This window comes from Gopherus evgoodei, chromosome 7 (assembly GCF_007399415.2).
Source record: "Gopherus evgoodei ecotype Sinaloan lineage chromosome 7, rGopEvg1_v1.p, whole genome shotgun sequence".
Taxonomy (NCBI): Eukaryota; Metazoa; Chordata; order Testudines; family Testudinidae; genus Gopherus; species Gopherus evgoodei.
Genome location: NC_044328.1, coordinates 3,877,736 through 3,890,142, shown reverse-complemented (window position 1 = coordinate 3,890,142; position 12,407 = coordinate 3,877,736). Strand labels below are relative to the sequence as shown.

The following is a 12,407-nucleotide window of genomic DNA, read 5'->3' as shown; positions in this document are numbered from 1 at the left end:
AGAGAGGTGGTGTTTTTCCTAATTTGCTGGATTATTTCCCAACCTCGGCACTCCTGCTCCACGGGGAGCTTTCTGCTTTCGCCGTCCATTCCAAATGCGTCGGGTGTTACGAATGTTTGGGCCCCTGTTTGCAATGCTTCATTTGTGTGGGGATCAGTGGGGCACAGAATCAGAATATCAAGGTTGGAAGAGACCTCAGGAGGTATCTAGTCCCACCCCCTGCTCAAAGCAGGACCAATCCCCAACTAAATCATCCCAGCCAGGACTTTGTCAAGTCTGACCTTAAAAACCTCTAAGGAAGGAGAGTCCACCACCTCTCTAGGTAACTCATTCCAGTGCTTCACTACCCTCCTAGTGAAATAGTGTTTCCTAATATCCAACCTAAACCTCCCCCACTGCAACTTGAGACCATTACTCCTTGTTCTGTCATCTGCCCCCACTGAGAACAGCCGAGCTCCGTCCTCTTTGGAACCCCCCTTCAGGTAGTTGAAAGCAGCTATCAAATCCCCCCTCACTCTTCTCTTCTGCAGACTAAACAGGCCCAGTTCCCTCAGCCTCTCCTCGTAAGTCGTGTGCCCCAGCCCCCTAATCATTTCCGTTGCCCTCCGCTGGACTGTCTCCAATTTGTCCACATCCCGTCTGTAGTGGGGGGCCCAAAACTGGATGCAATATTCCAAGTGTGGCCTCACCAGTACTGAATAGAGGGGAATAATCACTTCCCTTGATCTGCTGGCAGTGCTCCTACTAATGCAGCTCAATATGCTGTTAGCCTTCTTGGCAACAAGGGCACACTGCTGACTCGTATCCAGCTTCTCGTCCACTGTAACCCCCAGGTCCTTTTCTGCAGAACTGCTGCCTAGCCACTCGGTCCCGAGCCTGTAGCAGTGCCTGGGATTCTTCCTTCCTAAGTGCAGGACTCTGCACTTGTCCTTGTTGAACCTCATCAGGTTTCTTTTGGCCCAATCCTCCAATTTGTCTAGGTCACTCTGGACCTATCCCTACCCTCCAGAGTATCTACCTCTCCCTGCATCTTAGTGTCATCAGAGAAGCCCGGAGCCCGAAGGCTTCCCCGCAGAACGGTTCATTGTCGCTGCGTGCGTTATGTCACAGGGGGCAGGGGAGGGAGTGGAACAGTTCTGGCAGGCTTCCTATCTCTACCTTATCTGGTGGAAACGCAGCCCAGTTAAACAGGAGGAGGTTTAGCAGGAACCAGAGCTATCAAGGAGCCGGGGCGTATTTCATTTGGGCACATCTGGACCAAGCGCCAGTGGCCGTTTCCTGTTGGTTATTGACATGGATGTGAATTCTAATGAATCGCTGCCTGGCTAATTAGCCGGGTCTGTCTCTAGAAGCCTGACACTGACAGTGGCTATTTATAGCACAGTGGCACAGGGAGAAGGACTGGGTGGTTTCTATAGAGAAATTCATTAATGATCACTCAGGGGGCTTGTTAACCCCCCAGGAGTGGATCAGCCTGGGGAGTGTGCAGGCAGCTGGGAAGAATCCAGGTGTGAGAGAGTTAAATTAAAGGGAAAGCGGTGATGGCACCATAGCCTAGTAGTTAGTGCAATCCCAGGCAGGGGTCCTGATCCGCTCTCCAGGGCGGCAGCCTTCCTCGCCCAGCCGGTAAGGGGGAGGGTGAAGATGAGCGGGTAGCTGCTTGAGGTGGCAGCAGCAAGCACTAATCCATCCCGCTCCTGATGAGCAGGAAACTGGAAACCACCTCCTGGGCCGGGGCTCCCCCAGGCCCGCCCCCCCGCCCCTATGCCATCTTCTCGCATTGAGTGCACCGGGCGAGGAAGGGGCAGCGGCCCAGGGCAAGCGTCTCCCGGGATCACAGGGCCACCACGCTACTAAGCACAGAGCTGGGCGTTTACCCTTTCACCTCCCAGCTGTACTGTAAGCTGGGCAGAGGGTGCCAGGCCAGGGCTTAGGCCTCCTCTGTGACCTTGGGAAGGTCAGCGACTGGGAGGTGGAAATAGGGCCGGGCCAGCACTGAAGAAGAAGCCCCCTCTCGCTCCACCTCACAGTGGGGGCTGGATGCCAGGCTGTCTGGGGTTGGGAAGGAATTTCCTCTGGGGTAGGGCACAGAGGTTGTAGGAGTCAGCGGGGCTGTGAGAGCCAGTAGGAGTCCCCCGAACTACATGCTGAGGGCTGACCGCTCACTGGGGACTGCCCTTCCTCAGCTCTGTGTGATGTCTGGGGTCACAGGGGTAGGTTTAACAGAGTGGGGAAACTGAGGCACTCGGGGCTGGGGCTCGTTGTGCACTGGGTCAGTGGCAGAGACAGGAATAGAGCCCTGGAGTCCTGACTCCCGGAGTCCTCGAATGGCGGCTTCCGTCCACCTCCCGTCCTGCTGATGTGCCATCGTGCCAGGCCCGGCTGGGCAGCATTTCCCTCTGGTGAGAGCATGCCCTGTGGGCTGCGGGGATGCCACTCTCAGCACCTCCAGCAGGCCTGGTCTGGGGCCCCCTCGGGATCTCCCAGAGAGCCCTGGGCTTGAGAAATCGCCAGGCTCCCAAACTTGGGGGCTCTTCCCCAACCTTTGGGGCCTCTGCCTGGCACTCCCCCACCCCCTGCTGTGGCAGAAAACGTGCAGCGGGTGACCGTGCTATTGCCAGAGGCCCGTTAGCATCTCTGTTCCCTGCCAGCTCATCTCCGGTGTCTTTAGGGCTGATCTGCCCACACTGCTGCGGGCATGGGGCTGGCAGACAGCGTGGGGACGCAGCGACCTCGCTGCCAGAGCGAGGCAGCCGCTGGGAGCAGAACTGGAACCGTCTGGGCTTGTGCTGGTTCCTCTTGCGGAGCAGCCTACCTGGGAGACCCGGACCTGAACAGCAGGGGGGTTGCGGGTCAGGACTGAGGGGCATTGGCAGAGTTGTGTGACGCCTAGGTTGGCGAGGTCGCCCATCTGCTCCCTATGCTGGGCTTGGGCAGTGGCTCTGTGTCATATGTGAATGCACTGTCCATCCCCCCGTCCCTCGGAGGGCCTGCTGCTCCCACGTCCCATCCTGCCACAGCTCTGCCAATGCCAGCTGCCATGCTGGCGTTTGCCAGCTGGTGCCTGATGGAGCAAAGGGGGGTTCTCCATTTCCCATTCCTTTTCCCCGGAGACACACGTCTGGGCCTCAGGAGGCTGCGGTTCTCTGCCACTGCCTTGCCGTGTGACTCTGGGCAAGCTCCTTCCCCCTCTGGGCCTCAGGTTCCCGTCTGTAAAATGGGCATCATGCTACAGATCCACCTTGCCTCCTGCTTTGAGGTCTCTGGCTGCCGGTCCATGGGATGGTCCTGTCGTTATTTCAGAGAGGGCAGCAGTTCTTTGTCCCCCTCCAGGAAAGCCTGGGTGTTTGGGGCTGTTTCTGTAGGATCCAGCTCTCGGTGAGGGACAGGGCGGCATGGTCAGTGGCGGGGCGTCTGGCGGATGGGGCAGGGAGGTGCGTGTAGCCCTTGAGGGGGGGCTGCGGGTCGCTGATCCTGTCGCTGTCTCTCCTAGGAGGAGCATGGAGGCATCCGCCATCTGCCAATACAACATCTCTGAGCTGCAGCGGGCTTTCGAGGGCCCCTACATGCAATACGAGGACACCACCCGCAAATGGACCCTCTACGACGGGGAGGTGCCGTCCCCACGGCCGGGCTCTGTAAGTGACCTGGCAACGCCAGCGCCCCCTGCTGGCCTGTAAACATGCCCTCAGGCTTCATCCCCATGAGGGTTGGGCAAGGGGCAGCAGGGGTGGGGCTGGGACCCACGAAGGCCTGGATGCTTGTCCCAGCTCTGCTGCTGACTCACGGCCAGACCCACCCGTTCCAGCATGCATGGCTCGCTCCTCGGGGCCTGGGAGGCAGGGGGCGGCGCTCAGACCCCAACCACCAGCCACTTCCCGAGTTTTGGAGGGTTGAGGGGAGGAATCAGTTGAACGTGAGCTCCCAGGCCAGCTAATGCAATCTGGGGATGTATAAACGGGAGTCTCGAGGAGGAGCAGAGAGGTTATTTTAGCTCTGTGTTTGGCCCTGGTGTGACCGTGCTGGGGTCCCGTGTCCGGGTCTGGTGCCCGCAGTTGCGGAAGGATGTTGATCAATTGGAGGGGGTCAGAGAAGAGCCAGGAGAATGGTTCAAGGACTGGAAAACCCGCCCGGTAGCGATAGACGCAGGGAGCTCAGTCTAGCTAGCTGAACACAGAGCAGGTGATCACAGTCTGTCAGCCCCTAGGTGGGGAACAAATCTTGGGCAATGGGTGCCTCAGTCTAGCGGGGGAAGGTCTGACACCATCTGAAGCTAGAGAACTTCCGACCGGAAATAAGGGGTAAATGTTAGCGGAGAGAGTAACTAACCGCTGGAGCAGTGTACCAAGCGCCTGGTGGATTCCCCATCTCTGGAATCCAGACTGGGCACTTGTCTGAACTCTGCTGTAGGAGGGATTTGGGGGCAGGTCTCTGGCCTTTGCTATGCAGGGGGGCAGACTAGTTGGTCACAGTGGTCCCTTCTGGCCCCGGCATCCAGGAAAACCCTGGAGGCCGAAGGAATCATTTAGTTTGCTCTCCCGTGTAACACAGAGCAGGGTGTTTCACCCCGTGCTGAGGCCAGGTGCAGTCAGACCACAGCACGTCAGTCGTCAGGACTGAAAGGAACAGCAGCGCCCATGCACCGAGCCCCATGCAATGGCTGGGCCCTGGTAAGGTGAGACGTGCCCAGGGGACCCCAGCAGATGCCCCTGCAACCTCCCGGCCTGGCCTAGCCTTCCAGGCGCTGTTCACCAGCTGCTGTGTCCCGCCCCAGCGGTGGCCGCATTGCCCCAGCGGGCAGGCTGCGTACCCGTCCCTAGCCACCTCTCCTCCCCCGTGCAGTGCATCACCAACCGCTCCCGCGAGGACGGCTACCTCTCCTCCCAGGACCTGCCCAACAGCGTGCTGGAGTTTGTCAAGCTGCACCCACTGATGTTTGAGGAGGTGAAGCCGGCGCGGGGGGAGCCCCTGCTGGTGAAGAAGAACGTGCTCTATACGGCCCTGGCGGTGGACAGGGCGCCGGCCCTGGACGGCCAGCAGTACGACGTGCTCTTCATGGGGACGGGTGCGTTGGCGCCGCCCCTCCCCCACGGGAGGGTTTGGGGGGGCAGTGTTGTCTGGGGGCCCTGAGTCGCTCGCCCAGGCTGAGCAGGACGGGGGATCCCAGAGCGGCTGGGGGGCCTGGGCGGAAACTGCCACTGGAGAGGGGACCCACAGAAGTAGGGGGGGTAGCACAGAGTCCCACACCCCCATTGGGGCAGCAGCCGTGCCCAGGCCAATGGGGGAGCTTAGCTGTGCGGTGGCCTGTGAACACAGCGCTCTCCCGACGGCGCTGCCCTGACGGTGCCCCTCTGCCTTTGCCCAGGTGATGGCTGGCTGCACAAGGGGGTGGTAATCGGCTCCGCCGTACACATCGTGGAGGAGCTGCAGGTCTTCGGGGCCCCCCAGCCCGTGGAAAGCCTGGTGATCTCCAAAGGCCAGGTGAGACGCCGCTCCGGGCTGCACCCCGACTCCGCCGGGGGGCACAGAATGGAGCCGGCCCCCGAGGAGGAGGCACTGCGGACACGTTGCCCCTCCAGGGGCCCTCTCGCTTGTAGATGGCAGAACAAAATGGCCACGTTGAAGCCCTGGGCTGCCACCACAGCCAGGCCCACTGAAATCTAGTGGCGCATCGGGGCACCCCCCTGAGGAGGGATTGGAGCCGGGGAGACAGGCGAGGAAGGAGAGGCAGGGACTTCTGCCAGCTGGAGCAGGGTGCCGGGCGTCAGGGTGCCTGGGTTCTATTCCAGAGTCTGCCACCAACTCCCGCCCATCCGTGGCCCCTCTGTACAGTTGCCTGGGCGGGGCAGGAGGAACAGCCGCCTTTGCGGCGTTAGCTGGGCTGGCAGGCCCTGGCGCTGCAGGGCGGCAGCGAATGGGGCCCCCGCAGGCTTTCCCGGGGCCTGTCTCCCACCCAGCCATGCTTTAAACTCCTTCCTAGGCAGCTGGCTGAGCAGAGAGGCCTGGCGGTGGGTGCCCGGCGCTCCCTGGGGCCTGTCTTGCCCAGAGAGCTGGCAGCACTGCAGGGCGGCTCTGATTAGCCAGCCTGGCCCCCTGCCCACGGCGGAGGCTGACCCCAGCTTGGAATGCCAGAGCTTATCGGAGCCTGGGCGCCCTCGGCTGCCTGCCAGCCTGCCCTCCCCAGGGTGGGGACTCAGAGCTGTGCTGTGGGGCAGGGCGCTCTGCTGAATGAGAGGGGTGTTCCTGGGGCCCCTCTCTGCCCTCAGGGTCTCAACCTCCCTCTCTCCAGCCTGCTGCCCTTATCCAAAGCCCTGGGGAGGCCCCCCCGTGCACCCCCACTGGCTCTCCAAGCACAGGCCTCAGCAAGCCAGAGGAGGGAGCAATGGCAGAGCCAGGCCCCACCCCCAGCCCAGTGGGGCAGGGCCTGGGGCTGTTCCCCCATGGCCATTGTTACTAGAGACTCTGCATGGGGGAAGGGAAACCCCCCTCTTTGTAGCACCCCCATCCCAGCCCCTCAGACAGGGGATGCAGCCCAGAGCCTAGGAACCAGGCAGCCAGGAACCGTACTGATCCCTGGGTGCCACCCAGCCCCGGGCCCCCATTGCTTCCCCAACATCACGGGAGCGAGTCGATTGGGGGGGTGAGCCCCATCCCATGGGAGGCTGAGGCAGTGACCTGCCCAAGGACACACATAGGTCAGTGACACAGCTGGGAGGAGAACCCAGGAGTCCGGGCCTTCAGCCTCCCATTCTAACCACTAGACATGCTGCCTCCCAGAGCTGGGAATAGAGCCCAGGAGTCCGGGCCCCCAACATCCTGCTCTAACCACTAGACACACTGCCTCCCAGAGCTGGGAATAGAACCCAGGAGTCCTGATCTCCAATGTCCTGGTCTGTGCCCAGCGGAGCCGCTGCCTGTCTGGGGCTAGTTTCTGGGGGGCAGATTCTCTTAGGCCTTGGTTCAGATGTGTGTTTGACGATGCCCTAAGGGAAGGCACGTTCCCACGTCAGTGTGATCGAGTTTCGCCTCGGCCCGGACCAAGGTTTCAGCCGGCTCATAACACTGGGGTCTCTGCTCTTTGCCTTGCAGAGAAGCGTGTACGTGGGAGCTGCCAGCGGAGTCCTGCAGCTCCCCCTGTCCAGCTGTGCCAGGTACAGCTCCTGCTACGATTGCATCCTGACCCGGGACCCCTACTGCGCCTGGGATGGCGAGGGCTGCAGGGAGGTGGCCGGCGCTGCGGACAGGTACAGAACCACTGAGCTTCTCCTGCCCCAGGCCTCCCAGCGGGGAGGTCCTGGCCCCTGAGCGGCCTGCTGCCCGGGTGAGACGGCCGTGGGTTACAGGAGCTGCCAGCCAACCGTCATCCAGGCTCCAGCCTGGGCTGGAGGGATGCCGGACTCAGCCAGCCAGAACGCCATCTGGGAACTGGAGCGCTGCTGGGTGCGGGTGGGGGCACCGCAGCCTCTCCCAACGCTGCCTGGCGGGACGGCTCGCCCTGTGCAGGTGAACCCACCTCCTGGTGTCTCCTGCTGGGAACGTGCGCCAGGGCACTGGGACTTCCCTATGCCCCCACCCACCAAGCAAACCTCCCCCCTGCCAGCTCCACCGCCAGAGGTGCTGCAGTGCCATCTTAGCCCCTCGTTGGCACTGGTGGCCCCTTCCCAGAGCTGGCCTGGTGCTCAGGGAGCCCCAACTTCTGACCCCGGCTCCCACGCTGACCCCTGGTGCTTTCTTCACCCAGAATGGCACAGTTAACCAGGCTCTGATCAGAGCTGGGATGCTGGGGACCAGCTGACTCTGTGCGCATGTGTGTCGGCAGGCGGAGCTGTGTGCATGTGTACCTGTCTGTAGGTGGGGCAGGGTGTGCACACGTGTGCGTGTCTGCGGGCAGGACTGCATATGTGTGTGTGCATGTCTGCAGGCTGGACTGCATGTGTGTGTGTGCAGGTGTGGCTGTGTGTGTGCGTGTCTGCGGGCGGGGTTGCGTGTGTGTGTGTATGTCTGTGGGCGGGGCTGCGTGTGTGTGTCTGCAGGTGTGGCTGTGTGTGTGTATGTCTGTGGGCGGGGTTGCGTGTGTGTCTGCAGGTGTGGGTGTGGGTGTGTGTGTGTGCGCGTGTCTGCGGGCAGGGTTGCGTGTGTGTCTCTGCAGGTGGGGTTGCGTGTGTGTATGCGGGCAGGGATTTAGGTGTGTGGCTGTGTGTGTGTGTCTGGAGGTGTGGCTGCGTGTGTGTGTCTGGAGGTGGGGCTGCGTTTTGGGGAAGTAGGGAAAGAACTGACCCGGATTTGAAGGGGATTTCATAGTTAAATAGTCCCCTTATGTGAGGTGGTAACAACCCCTCAGCACCGGTGCATTAACCTTACTGGAGTGGGGGGGCAAACTGTAGTCCCCAGTACCGCGTACAACTACCTGATTGAGGGTGGCAAACTAAGTCCTCAGCACCACTTCAAACTAACCTTACTGGGGCGGCGAAACAGTTCTCCAGCACCGCTCTGCATCTCATCTTGCTGCACAGTCAATACGTTCGGATGGCTTAAGCCCAACAGGGATAGACGGCCCCACGGACAGTCCTCCTCCGACACCCCAATAGAGATTTCCAAAGGTTTTGAGGCGCCGTGGGGTTCCAAGGGGAACGATCCGCAGCAGCTGCCGTTGTCTCAGCAGGCATTGCCATCCTGGAAGAGCCCCCAAAATTGTCGGAGAAGAATAAAGTTCTCACTCTCAGGTTGGGTGCAGCAAGTCAGACACTTTATTATCTCTAGCAATTGCCTGGAGGGAGAGCGCTAAACAGGCTCTCCCAGGTAAACAATCACAGCAGCGTTTATACCTTTGTTACGTACAATAATGAGCAACAGCTGCATTTTGTTTATACATAGGTCATCCTGATATCTGATTTTTCTCACCTGTTTAGACTCTAGTCTACATTCCTACTTATCTAACACAAGGTCGCAACAACTTCTCACACAGTTCTTTCCCAATCACCTCACACAATCCTCATTTCGACAAATCTCTCGTTATTAGGGTTACAGGTAGCCCGACTCTTCCTCACATAAGGGGACTATTTAACTATGAAATCCCCTTCAAATCCCTCAGTTCTTTTTCTCCTTGCACACCGTGCATGTCTCTTAGGGCCGTCGGCCACCGGCCCCCTGCTGACACGGCCCATCTTGCTCCTCACAGGACCCAGCTGACCCAGGACGTGCAGCACGGCAGAGAGGGCTGCAGGAACGGCTCTGCCCAAGGTGAGGCTTCGCCCCGCACCGGCGAACTTATGCCAAGATCATCCAGCCTCTGCTCCACGGAGCCACAGGGGCTGGGCCCTGGCGGCTTGGGCTATCGGCAGCACCAGCTGCGCTGGCGCTGCCCGGGGGGAGAAGGGGAAGCGTCTCGCTGGCCCCCTCACAGCCCCCACCTTCACCCCCAGTTCCCCGGGAGGGAGGTGTCTCCCTGCCCTGCCCAGTCATTGTGCTGGGGGGGCTCCAGTTCCAAAGCATTCTGGGAACTCTAATGGCTCAGACATTGCCTTACCATGTCAGTCCCAGGCGGGGGGGAGGAGGGAGGGAACAGTCCCAAGGCATTCTGGGAGCGTGCTCTGGGCTCAGCACGGGGCGCAGGTCATGGGGCACTGGCTGAGCTCCCCCTCTCCCGTCTCTCCCCCAGTGCCTCCTGTGCAGAAGAACCGGACGGTGCTGCAGGGCGACGACGTGCTGCTGCCGTGCGAGCAGCGCTCCAACCTGGCACGGGCCACGTGGCTGGTGAACGGCACGGCGAGGCTGGCGGCTGGGCGGGGCCACTTCCGAGTGGGGGTGGACGGGCTGCTGGTGACAGACACCCTGCCGGAGCACAGCGGGGACTATGGCTGCTACGGGGAGGAGAATGGCCTGCGCTCCCTGCTAGCTGCCTACGCCCTGACGGTGCTGCCAGAGCCGCCCAAGGAGCCAGCGGCACCCACGGCCCCGCCGCTCCCCAGCCCCGACCGCCAGGCCTCCCCCGACATGAAGTTCGTCTACATCGCGGTGATCGCCATGCTGGGCGGGCTGTGCCTGGTGCTGAGCGCTGTGCTGCTCCACGTCTCCTGCCTTCAGCGCCGCAAGGGCAGGTACGTGCTGGGCGACCCCAGCGCCCCCTCCGTGGAGCTGCAGACGGTCTCGGCCAACTGCCTGGGCGGGGGCCGGGAGGAGGAGGAGCTGAGCCGGGAGGACGGCTGCCTGCAGATCATCCCGGGCGAGGCCCCCACGGCGGCGTCCCCAGCCAGGGAGACGCCTCTGGCGCCCCCCCCGCCGCCCCCGCCACTCCCGGCCGAGTTCACCAACGGCATCGCCGCCCTGCCCAACATGCTGCGCAAGATGAACGGCAATAGCTACATGCTGCTGCGGCAGCAGGAGGAGCCCAGCCCCTCGCCCCTCTACAGCACCACCTTCGCCGAGGAGCTGAGCAAGATCCTGGAGAAGCGGAAACACACGCAGCTGGTGGACAAGCTGGATGAGAGCTCCGTGTAGGGGCCCCCGGACGCCAGTTGGATTCAATCCCCTGCCCCCGCCCCCCCCCCACCAACCAGTGTTACACAAACCCACGGGAAACTACCTCTGGAACCGAACCGCCGGGCTGGGCCTCGAAGCGCCGGGATCCCTCTTGCTGGGACCGCTTGGCTCAGAGCCTGTTGTAAAGAGACATTGATTGAAATGGCAAATCTATTTATGTATAAAAGATAACAATCCGGAAACAGAGCCAGAAATACGGCTGTGTCGGGGTGGGGCGAGAGGAGACGCCTGCCCGGGCACTGGCCTCGGACCATGGCATCGAACCGCTCCGGTGAGGTCTCTCCTCAGCCTTGGGAGCGGCAGCTGGGCCGCGGAGAGGTGGGAGCTGGCCCCTGTGCGCTGAGAAGAGGTAGGTGACAAAAGCAGCAGTTGTTAAAGCCCTGCCTGCGAGCTGCTTTCTGGTGAAAGCTCTCACGTAGCATCCCAGTGCCAGGTCGAGGCCGAGCGCTGTGGTCGTTGCTTGCCAGGGGCTCGCCCAGCGCTCAGGCTTTGGCACCTCATTGCTGCCGGTGGTGGTGGGGTTGGGTCTGGTAGAGCAATGTCCAGCAGCCACAGCTGAGATCGGGGCCCCGTCGTGCTGGGGCTGGGCAGAGACAGTCAGGCGGTCCCTGCCCAGTCTAAGCAGACTAATCGGGGGAGAGAGGGAGCTCCAGCCATCCCCACCATTCAGAGTGGACTGAGTGACTCACCCAGGGAGCTGAACCCTGAGCTTCTGGGGCCCAGCTTACTGCTTGAACCACTAGGCCAGCCTGCCTGATGACAGCTGTGCCCTGCTGTGTGGTTTTGTTTAATAATAATAGGAGATCTGCCTATCTCCTTGGACTAGAAGGGACCTTGCAAGGTCATTGAGTCCAGCTCCCTGCCTTCACTAGCAGGACTTGCCCCAGATCCCTCAGTGGCCCCCTTGAGAGCTGAACTCACAACCCTCGGTTTAGCAGGCCAATGCGCAAACCACTGAGCTAGCCCTCCCTCCTTGCTGATGAGCCTTGGAGCTTGAGTATGTGTGTGTACAAGGATGTGGGGTGCACAAGGACAGGAGGGGTGTGTGTGTGCGTACAGAGGATGAGACGGGGGATGTGCACAAGGATAGGGGAGGTGTAGGGATGCAGAGCCCTGTGATACACATGGAGATGTGAGGGGAGGGGTGTCTAGCAGGGTGGTCCAGTGGTTTGACCAGCAGACACGGGACAGCTGCGTTGCTCACACAGGGTGACCCAGCCCCTCTCCTATGAGGGGGGCCCCCTCCTCATCCGTCCATCATGTGGATGGTACTTTAGGGACAGTTCTCAGTGTCTGAACAAATTACGTTGGGATTATTTTCTGTCTCCCTCCACCTGTCCCGCCAGGGGCCATAGTTTCCTGGCTTCTGATGCCCAGTGGGGAGGAAGTCCTCCCCTGCCCGCAGCATGGGGCAGGGATCCCCATCCCAGCAGGTGGTGGGCCTGTGGTGAGGGGTCGACCTGCAGAGCCCTGGTGTCTGCTGGCCGAGAAGAGCTTCATGGCCTTGGGCGGCCTGACGCCCATCCTGGCCCTTGGGTGATTTGAGAGGGTGGATTCCCCATGGTGGGAGGGGGTTCCCCATCTGGGGGCTCTTTGAGCTGCTCCGACATGGGGTGCTGGGCTCAGCCCTGGGGGTGACAGGCGAGGGGCAGCAATGCGCTCCAAGGCTTGCGATTCTTGCACGGCTCTTTCCTCCCTCCACGTGTGTCACGGGGCCCTGCAATTCATCACATGCATGCAGATGGGGTGAGACACAGAACCCTCCCCCCCACCAGCTCTGTGCTGCCTCGTCCTAGCCTGGCTCAGCCTTGAGCTGGTGGCAAGCGGCTGCTTCCAGCCTGGGCTGAGTCTGTTTGACATCCCTGGGG

General features: G+C 61.3%; 1 protein-coding gene across 11 annotated transcripts in view; it reads left to right on the top strand.

The window, feature by feature from the left end:
- The window catches only part of SEMA4G (semaphorin 4G), a 94,365-nt gene that overhangs the window by 77,201 nt on the left and 4,757 nt on the right, over positions 1-12,407 (top strand). For 9 of the 11 annotated variants that reach the window (XR_004001227.1, XR_004001228.1, XR_004001229.1 and 6 more), the window contains exons 10-15: positions 3,494-3,638; positions 4,843-5,065; positions 5,366-5,481; positions 7,090-7,244; positions 9,128-9,240; positions 9,659-10,888. Coding sequence is in view for 1 of the 11 variants with exons in the window: in XM_030569306.1 (XP_030425166.1) it covers positions 3,494-3,638; positions 4,843-5,065; positions 5,366-5,481; positions 7,090-7,244; positions 9,128-9,240; positions 9,659-10,497 (1,591 nt within the window). In the remaining 10 variants the exon portion in view is untranslated. Of the gene's footprint in view, positions 1-3,493; positions 3,639-4,842; positions 5,066-5,365; positions 5,482-7,089; positions 7,245-9,127; positions 9,241-9,658; positions 11,367-12,407 lie in introns of those variants that run through there. The other 2 variants (XR_004001234.1, XM_030569306.1) reach the window with 2 other exon arrangements.